The sequence below is a fragment of the Battus philenor genome, unplaced genomic scaffold (genome assembly GCF_028537555.1).
Source record: "Battus philenor isolate CCGP_79_NKW_IND1 unplaced genomic scaffold, ilBatPhil1.0.hap1 SCAF_12, whole genome shotgun sequence".
Taxonomy (NCBI): Eukaryota; Metazoa; Arthropoda; class Insecta; order Lepidoptera; family Papilionidae; genus Battus; species Battus philenor.
In genome coordinates, this window is record NW_027181674.1 from 10,252,080 (window position 1) to 10,262,862 (window position 10,783).

At 36.5% G+C, this 10,783-nt stretch overlaps 2 protein-coding genes across 8 annotated transcripts in view; both read left to right on the forward strand.

Annotated features, from left to right (window-relative positions):
• Positions 1 to 5,117, forward strand: part of tutl (turtle) — an 83,217-nt gene extending 78,100 nt beyond the window's left edge. For 6 of the 7 annotated variants that reach the window (XM_068776887.1, XM_068776890.1, XM_068776891.1 and 3 more), the window contains one exon: positions 149 to 5,117. In XM_068776887.1, the coding sequence (XP_068632988.1) occupies positions 149 to 1,082 (934 nt within the window). In that variant the 3' untranslated portion in view covers positions 1,083 to 5,117. The remainder of the gene's footprint in view (positions 1 to 148) is intronic. The other variant, XR_011109117.1, reaches the window with a different exon arrangement.
• Positions 5,118 to 8,298: 3,181 nt separating this feature from the next.
• Positions 8,299 to 9,072, forward strand: LOC137932887 (lipase member H-like). Its single transcript, XM_068776574.1, has 3 exons — positions 8,299 to 8,347; positions 8,518 to 8,721; positions 8,840 to 9,072. Exons 1-3 carry the CDS (start codon positions 8,299 to 8,301, stop codon positions 9,070 to 9,072), a joined length of 486 nt encoding a protein of 161 aa, XP_068632675.1.
• The last annotated feature ends 1,711 nt before the right edge of the window (positions 9,073 to 10,783 follow it).

Consider the following 10,783-nt stretch of genomic DNA (forward strand, 5'->3'; position numbering starts at 1 on the left):
ACAATACTAACAGAATGCTGAACTTCAGCTGAATATCAATATCACTATATGAATATCAATATCACTACAACTTAACATGAATAATAAATGAATTAGTATTTGTCACTACATACCCAATTAGCATTAACGATGATGTTATCTTACCCAGATTTAGTGAACGCGGAATATCGAGTGTAGTGCAGTGTCTCCGGTTCACGGCCAACTGGATCTGGCCGGCGTCGCGGTGCGGCGACGAGGGCCGCTACTGGGGCATCGTGCGGCGTGTATCCCTCACGCCCTCTCCTGCGCCCTCCTCTTCCGACGACGGCGGATTTATACCGCGCTCCGACCCGCCCGTCGCACCCTTTCGCGCCTCCTCCCCCGCACTGGCACTGCACTGGCCCGCGTGGCCGCCGTGGCCGCTGTGGCCCGCCTGGGCTCCTTGGTCACCCCTGCACGTGTCCGACCTAAGCTCCGTACCGTTCCCGAGTTCGGCAGACGGTTCATTCCCCACGCCGCCATCATTTCTGAAAGCGTTGCCACCACACGAATTGGCCTTTCGGGGCGCTTCCCGGGCGAGAAGGCACGGCCGTCCTCGAGTGGAAGCACCTCCGCCGCATGAAGCGTCGCCCGAGAGTCGGTCGTCATCCAGCGGCTTCGGCAGTAAGAACGCATCGTCTCAGCACAACCGCAGCAGCAGGACTGGCAGCTTGGCGGAATGGCGGCCCCCGCCGTACCGGCCGCCGCCGCCCGCGCCCACGCGCCCCGGCTCCGGCGAGGCGGCGGACGCAGGCTCGGTGGACGTACACTACGAATGGGACCGCGCCACGCGCACGCCCACGCGCACGCCAACGCCCTCCACGCCCGAACGCACGCGCACGCGACACTCCCGAGACGACGTGGAGGCGCGAGTCAGGGCTATGAAAGAGGAGTTTCTGGAATTCCGGAAGCGGCAGGCGCTGCGGCGCCGCTCGCCGGACCCACTGCCACCGCCACCGCCATTGTCTCCATTACCAACAATGTCTTCTCTATCCCCGCTGTCTCCTCTTTCCCCTCTGTCCCCCCTCTCCCCAACGACTGTTCCTGCAGAGACGGTCTGCTAATCATGTCTTAAATAATTATATTAGCTGCATATGTATAGTCGTCTGCCATCAAAGTAGCCACCGACTATATTCACTCACGTCCGAGTTGTACTTTGCTAAACGTAACGCTTCTACGAATCATATCGATGCTTCACGAAATGTAAACATTAGTTTACCGCTTTAATTTTCGTAAAGAATGTTTGGTGAGAGCTTAGTTCGGATCTCCTTTACTCTTCTTTTGAAACGCCCATTCAAAGAATTTTCTGATGATGGGTTTAATCTGTGATTTACATCGGTACAAAAACATCACTTTACGTTCAGTCTAGAAAATACAAGTTTGTTTATCTACGCCGGTTTCACCGGTGCAATAAAACTGTATAACTGAATACGCTACTCGAAACTGTCATTACGCGATGATTACGATGTACTAGGTATCCTTAACTCGTAACTTTCCCTTCATGTGACCGCATCGCTATCGAGCGGTCGAGTAAAAAACCGTTATAATATTTTCATGAAACACTTGGCGATGCGCACTTCACTTGATGTAATTGTGACGCCACCCAATAACCCCTGCGACAACGTCGGGTGTTGGTAGATTTCCTATGATTATGGAAACCCAATTTCAACTTTAATTTAAATCAACGCGCTTATTTTATTGTGCATCACTGTGTAGAACAATTTATACATTTTTTATTCGGTACAAAGCAAAATATTTGGTCAAGCACATTTGTATAGTTGCAACAGGTATAGGCGTTTCAACAAAGCGTTATAATAATTGTGTCGTGGGCAGTCTCAAGTACATCCAATGAAGATATACGAAACAACACATCGGAATTCCTATTTAAGTTTGGTGTTTCAGCGGTTCCTTTATTTGAATTATAATTATCGATCGCCGGTCGTCACACCGATTTAAGTCAAAGATTTTGTTATTACATCTCGGTTTACTTAGTTTTAAATATATCCCACCTTTGCCGGGCCACCACCGCCGGGCGCGACGTCACCGGCAATGGCCCACGATGTCGTGAGTACATAGCCAGAGGACTTCACGTCGGAAACTGTTTGACTGTAATAATATTAATGTATAATAATATACTTAGATGTAAAATGTGGATGCCGTGGCGTTTTGCGTTCGCACTGCCTGCTTTGTTTATTCTTCGAGAATGTCAATTAATATTCAACGAACTCGCTTAGTTTGTATAAAGTAACGTCGGAACCGTTACCAGTGACACCATAACATCGACGGTGTATTGCTGGCGTTGCAAACGTCGGCGCGGAGTTTTGCCGATGAAAGTTGGCGTGCCATACGAGCAAGTTGTGTCAACATGGCGGGCAGGCAGTGCGGGAACACGTTCTCCTAAACGCTTTAGGTATGAGCGGGAAAGCATCCACAACACCGCTCATACCAACATTATATTGTAGTTAGTAATGTAACTGTATTTTAGGAATACGTTTAGCGCGATGTGGCAAGGCAACCGCAGCAGCGCAAGCGTTTATAATATTAAATTAAAACACACACAAAATATTCTTAGGTATTATAGAATTAGACATAAAATAGATGGGGCGGAAAAGGATATTTGTTCAACCCTATGAAATGGATTTTGTTTCCGAAGTACAAATGATTATTTTTATTTTTTGTGTACCTTTTGTATATTTTATTTGATCTGTACATATGTAAAGTAACATGTTAAGTATTGTCTATTTATTTTAAAATTTAAATCTCGACGGCCGAGGTTCTAAGTTGGTTTATTTTTAACATTTAAGTGTTTTCGATTAAATTATTTATTTACGAGTAATTGGCCTCCTCGTGTACAACTTTAATAATTCAACCGACCTCAGTCAATTCTGGATATGTATACTGCTTAAACAAATTTTGACTCGTTGCGTTTTATTATTTGACAATTTATGATAGTGTTACTCAGAGTTGAGATCGTTTTACCTATCGGTTCCTGAAGCAATCCCACCTACACACGTTATTACTTATAAGTAGTTGACCAGTCAACGTGAAGACTGTTTAGTTATTATTTTGTTGATAGGTTTACGCAGTATCAATTATAATGTTTTTATCGATTGTTTACACGCATAATGCACGTAACACGTTTCATATCATTTAATTTTTGTAAATCGATTTATTTTTTGAGATGAAAACATTGGAGTGTTAAGGACTTCGAAATAAGTATAAAATGTACGCTTTAAATAAATTGACATAATAACTCGATATTAATATAGATAGATAGGTACGTTAAGGTGCAGTCTGTATATGGCACGAGTGTGGCCCGCGTGGCACGGGTGGCCCTCGTGGCACGGGTGCGTGAGAGCGAGCGCGCGACGCACGCCGAGAGGGCATCATTCAGTTCACTGCCGAAGAAGAACAAGTAGCATTAAGTCGCGGAACGTTCCACTAACCACTCAGTAGGTTTCCGTTTGGTTTTTTATCTTAATACTAAGTGCCGCGTTAGCGTAAACTTAGATCGTTAGTGACCGCAATTTGTGCAATAAGTTATCCACTGTTCTTTGTAATAATTGGAATATCGTGTGCTCAATTTTTTCGACTGACCAATTGTAAATTTCGAGTCAAGATCGTATAATATAAGGTTATTTTCGAGGTCATACTATTAGACTTATTATTACTTTTTATTAAAATTTAGTTGTCTTTTACGAAATAAATAACATTAAAACGACCTATCTTTTTCGATGAATATTTTGCGATAACGAAAAATTTACAGCGCGCATATCACAAACCAGATTGAAATGGATATTATTATATGAGTAATGTTATTACTAATAATTCATATGAACAAACCTACGCTCGTGAACAATTTCTTAACGCGTGAAATTCGTTAAGTTTGCCACTTTATTAGGACCAGTCGTGATGTTGTGACTCCTGCACGAGTTTACGCAAGACGTTAACATTAACAATATGTGTTTCTATTATTATTATTATAAAAACATTACAAGTCGATATTATAGAGTGATAGTCAAAGTCAGTAGTTTTGATCCATCTTCTACGACGAAGAGGAGCAAAAGTTTTCTTAAACTTTATTTGGCGAAGCGCAATGCAACATCCGATTTATTTCTTAACATCGCTCACCTGGTTCGTGGGATGTCTTTAATTTGACCAATCGTTACCGATTACGATTTTTACATTTTGACTAAAAAGTCGCTGCTCTTAAATGTGGCAATTTTGATAAATAACATTTTACCTGCAAACGTCTTCCTGTGTGAGAAATATCATGTTACAGTTTATCAATTATGGATCAATTTAAAGCATCTCTGAACACCGCTTGTAAAATTTACAATGTAATCATTTTCCAATTGTTTTCGTTATTAATTTTATTTGAAATACGAGATAATCTAATAAGAGCATTACGGAATACAGTAAAGGTTATTTATCTTGGGACGCAAACAGTGATTTTTAATTTAAATTTTATGAGCAATGTACAATTTAGGTGTTGTATCATTTTACATAATTTGTTCGTAAATAAGAATGGTACGCTCAGTTACATTTATAATAATAATGATAATAATTAAAATACTAGTGAACAATAACACCTGCAAACGTGTGATAAATAGTTCTTTTTTTTAAATAACCTGTCATTAAATAAAGATAGTTTACTTTTTACTTTATTTTAATATGAATAAAGCACATCGCAAGATTTTTGTCATTTCTATAGACTAAAATGAAAAGATAGCAATATTATTAGAATAATGTAACTAAATATATCAGTTTGTATAATGAGACGTTAAGTAATGATGTTGCGTGCACATTGGTATCGTAATGTGCACGGACAGGGGCACCTGACTCTTTTAAAATGCACAGTAACTGAGCACAACACAATTCGAATGTACGGCGTATCCTACCGAGCACTTGACACTTTACTCACTCCTATATCAAACTTTAGTTTGCCTTCAATGAAAAAAGTGAATTGCACAAGCCGGATTCTAAACTCATTTATACTTTGACTTTTGTTTTTAGTATATTTTTAGTTGTAAGTGTTGAAATCAGTGTTTACTGTGTAAGCACGCAAATGATTCAATTCAGAAAAGAAAATACAATAACGTTGCTATGATTTAAATCTTGTCTTATTTATTCCTTTCAACAATCTAAACGGAGGTTAAAGTTTTAGAAGAGCTCTCGCCTGTTCCTGCCGAGCAACAGTAATTCAGAAGTCTTTGATGTTTCTACATTGTGAATGTAGTTGCCCTAAATTGATTTCCTTTTTATTTATCGAAAAGTGTGAAGCGTATAACTAACATGTAGGATGTTATTTATTCGCTACACACTTTTCTCTCTCTAAGCAATATACTGCAATGCAATCATTTCAGACTAGAACAATACTTGAACAATATATTTTCTATTTTGAGTAGAATGTATTAGTTACAGCACCCCAAATTCTCCAAATACTTTTTTTCTTGGTAGGGAACAATAATTATTTAAATGCAAACGAAATATTTACCAACGATTATTGAAAACGATAATAATTTTTTATCGTATGAATGAAACATAATATACTATTGAAAACACATGTGGACATGTTTTTCGCGTACTTCGCGCAAACGGCAAACCTTTTCTAGCCCTTATCGTAAAAATGGGGCATACTAATTACACGCACTCGTTACTGTAAAAATGATACTAAATTACATTTCATTTAACATTTATGGTAATCGGTTTAACTATGATAAGACGTGTTTCATGACTGTTAAGTTATTCGAAGATCATATTACTTAATAAAATGGAAATATGTACATGGATAACGAAAAACAACTTATTTAAATATTGTTTAAATCACATCATTCTCATATCTCAGGCAGTAGGTAAACCCAGAAAAGCTCCAGTCTGATTGTACTTAGTTTAAAACTGAAAATCTAGATACTGAAAAATAGTATTTACTGCTTAGAACATTTTAAAGTAGATTCCTATATTCAATTTACATTATGTCGAATAAAATGTAAACCAAAGTACCGCCAGTAAATCATTAAATGCATTAATGAAGGTCAAAGTGGTTTTATAGGGCTATGCTATTACATATATTATTTATCGGGCCATGCTTTATTCGCGGGTTAAATATTTCAGGAAAATCTACGGACCTACCTATCAGAGCGCTTGGCACACAATGAATCCCGAACTTGACTGACTTCATCGCGAGAATAAAGTCAAATTCTAACAGAATCGCTGGACTAATATCCGAAACACATCGTATATCTAGAAACACAGAGTGCCGGACACGAAAGCCATCTAAAATTTGAATCTAGTAGAAGTCACAAAAAAAACACCGAAAGATAAATAAGGCGTAGCACGATTGTGTTGAAATAAACCTGACGAATATGAGAAAAAATATATAATCTGAAGTCCGACAACCTAAATTCGCAACGATTGAAGGAACGTTGTAGGGGACAACACGACAAAAGGTTTTAATGATTAACAAATTTTTGAATTACAAATAAGAAAAACAATTACGAAGAAACAACCCTTCTACTTTCTACACATAAAAATGTATCTTAGCCTTTGCCTCATTTGTGGTACTTTCTTCCAAAAACATAAAACTCGAAACTTAAATCTTTTCTAATTTTGCTGTAGGGTTATTTCACTATAAAGTATAATTATAAATCAAAAAGTTAAATAACTGTTTTAACTTAAATTTAATGCTAACTTAAAAAAATATGGAGAACATTCACATAACCTCCGCACTAATGTTCAACGGAAGTAATTTAATGTTCCCCCTTCCCCGTAACAAGATATTTCCATAATTTCGAGTTAAAATTTCTTACAAAAAGACTAATCACTAAACTACATGAACACTTTGCAATGTTAAGTAGACGGCAAGTTTTTACGAACGTAATTATTTTATTGGGTAATATCAAAATTATTTCGAAATTTCACGTCTGTAAGTAATACTTTAAATCCAATCTATGGTTTTTTTAGTAGCAACTGCCTCGTGTGATACTAAAGAACGTGATGGATATGGTAAGAGCTGGTTGTTATTCATTGACGAAGAAAATAATACCCATATTATGAATTTCTCCCAGCTTCCTGATAGCGGCATGCGCCTTGGGAAACCTTATTTCCAATTATATACAAGGTAAAACGTTATTACAACTTATCAAATGGAATATTTTTCAAAAAGCAAACTTTTAAACAGAGAAATTTAACCCTGAGATGATATAAGTTAATGCCACTATAATCCTTCCGTAATATACATCCAACACTTTTTATGCGTTAGGTACGTTTCTTAGAAAAGAGTTTTATTAAAAATTGAAAGAAAAAATTATATAACACAGTAACAATGGGGATAAGTTCAACTTTAAAATATCGTGTAAGGTGAAAATCTTCAAATATTTTCCCATAAAACCGTTCAAAGCTTATAATTTTAAATCCAACTTAAAAATAAATATTTTAAAACAATACATTTTTATTAGAGAAAAATAAATATAAAACTTAAAAATGTTATTTAAATTATAAATTAATAACTATTTTGCACCAATGTACGTTTATTACGGACTGGACCAAAAATGCTACCATCAGTATCATATGTCTAGCACAACTGTTGTTTAAAGAACGTTTTTAACGGCCTCTATTGATTTTTTTTTGTTGCTAAAAATCTTAATATACTACACAAAACGTAAAATCATATTAAAATTTTAATGCATGTTCCAAAAAGAAAAAAAAATTAGGGATTCGTGCTAGAAAAAAAATTCTGTAAAAAGTGTATTTATTCCAGTTAATAAATCGCGTTACTTGAAATTCGTGTAAAAAAGTTGGGTGTACTTTATACTTATTTCTGTACTAATATACATCGATATATACAAGAATATCAAATAATTGTTCTCAAATAACTAAATGGCTTAAAACTTTTTTAGTGTATTTAATATTTTTTTTAAACTTTACAGATGCAACCGAGAATTTCCAGAGCTGCTAACTATTCCCATAGAAAAAGGACGCCTAAACAGTACATATTTAAAAAAAAACAATGACATTAAAGTTGTAACCCACGGTTGGCTGTCCAATGGTCAGACAACGTGGCTACAAAATGTTAAAGATTTGCTTTTAATGTATTATGACGTAAATGTATTAATTGTCGACTGGGGACAGCTAGCAAAAAATCCAGCATATCCTTGGCCCGCGTTATGCACCAGATACGTTGGGAAACAAATAGCCAAACTTCTGAATGCTTGCACGGAAAGTTACGGCATCGGACGAGACCGCATACATTTAATCGGTCATAGCCTCGGTGCTCATGTAATGGGATATGCCGGGATGTTTATGAATAGCGAAGTGCATAGAATTACAGGTGTTTTTTTATTTTTAATGAGAATTAAACATTGCACTATTGATGTTATCTTCACTATTAATTTAAAAAAAAAAACGTGCATTAACTTCTAGACTTGTAAACCTGAAAATCCTTTATTATTTTAAAACCAACGCTTCTTTATAACAAAGTGTCCTATAACGAATTTTCAGGACTGGATCCAGCACGGCCTTTGTTTGAATTTCCTTTATTACCTAAAGATTTCCGACTGGAAAAAAGTGATGCACGTTTCGTGGACATAATACACACGTGCGGCGGCTATTTCGGCTACAAATATTCGCAAGGGCATGCGGATTTTTACCCTAATGGTGGTAAATGTGGTCAACCGGGCTGTCCAGCACATCGCGAACTAATAGGTTATTATGTACACAATTTCATTTCTTATAATATTCCTACTAAAAGTTTTATTCTGCACAGCGTGTACATTCGAAATCAGGATTTTATTCAAAAATAAAACATTTATCATTATTACAGACAGCTGCAGCCATGGACGCTCTGTAGTTTACTTTAACGAGTCAATATTATACACGAAAAACAGAGGATTTACGGCGTATCCTTGTGAAAGCTGGAAAAGTTTTGAAAACGGTCTCTGTACAATGAATAAAACCACGATGGGGTATCTCGTAGGTGACGTCAGAGGGGATTATTACCTCCATACAAAAAATGCTTCAAAGTATGCCATTTTCAACGAAAATTACTATTATTAATAAAAAAAAGCGTAACATTAAAATTAGACAAAAAAATTATCGTGTTTTACTACTCATTGCAATTACAGAATAATTATTCTTAGAACATATTTTGTTTTGCAGTCGTTTATAACCACAATTCCCTGTTGTTATGTAAACATTTCACTGAGGCCAACTGTATGTAGTCTGTCCTTATTTCTGTTACAGGTTTAAATTAAAAAACAGGAACTAAGGCTTTTTTAACAGTTTTGTACGAGAATAGTTATTAATACCCAGTTTTTAACGAGTTCTAGCACACATTAGCCTCTAATACTTACCTGATTTGTAATCCAAAGGATTAGTCTACACTGGGGTCCCAATCTTCGTGTTTAATAAAATCAACAATTTGCTAGTATTAGCCTTGTGTTTCGGTGCAGAGTCCTATTGGAATTCCCACAGTAACCATTCGAAGGACGGTATCGAGACAGGTCTTTCGCAAATCCTTTCGAAACCCTGTCTTGGTAAACTTTTGCACTGGTTTTCACCCCGTTTCTCACAGAATATATATACTTCACTAGTCCCATAGTACGAAACCCTTAACCAAAGTGAATCTAATAACGAACGTTAACTAACATTTTGTCGATTGAAAGATGTATTTAGTTTAGCCATAAATACTGATATAATTTAACTAAAATTGATTTTGAATTTGTAGTGCCATTTTTCTACGATTTTTCAGTGTTTTCTAATTTTCGCGCCAATATATTGTAAAATATTTTATGATATCATGGAGTGGGGTGAGAAAAACAACAAAGTTGCTGTGAGAATCGAATAGATATAATCAACAGAAGACGTGGGCACTATATAATTTCAATGATGAATTGGTGGAGTGTTAGCTTTTTTTTTATTAATTGTAATTGATATCGCTAGGGTTTTTTTACAATATTTATTTTTCGCTTAAACTAAACGCAGACAGTTCGGAGAGAGTTGCCGCTATTTGATACGGATCTTTCTTCTCCCAGCTGCGAGGCACGACAGCGTTTTATAATTTTTTACAATTTTTCTTACACAATTTTCTCTTATGGGTAAATACAGCTAAAATTTATATATATATTAACAACACAATTTGAAATACTCAATTACATATTAGTTGCTACATTATTTTATTTCAAGTCGCTGCCCAAGCGCTACAGACCGTTAAATGCCTTGAGATTTAAGACAATGTGCCGGGCCAACTCATCAAAAGATTCTGCTGTAGATTTTTTGTAGATATTAAGATTTTCACATAAGGTCACGTGGTTACGTATTTTGGATGCGAATCGGGAGCAGTGTCTGAGTAAGTGATAAAAAGCCTGTATTGTAGAGTCGTCACATGGGCAAGTCTAATTATCGATTAATTAAAAACGGTGCAGGTACTGCTTGCAGTACCCGTGCCCGCTTAGTAGTTGTGTGAGATGGAAAGATGTCTGTGTGATTTTTTTTTATGGTCCCCGCAGTTGGGGACCTCTAGTTCCCCTATCCCGTGTGGGACAGGGACTTTTTAATTCTAGTGATTTATTTATATTTTTTATTATTATCATTCTTCTCTTTCATATATCATCTTATCTGTCGTACTGTTTCTTTCATTCTACAATTTTCCCAGTCTTTCTCTTTCATTCCATTAGCCATACTAAATTAGCCATAATAATGTTGCAAAATAAAATAGTAGGTTTCCTTACCATTTTATTTTGCAACATTATTGTTCAAATATTTAACA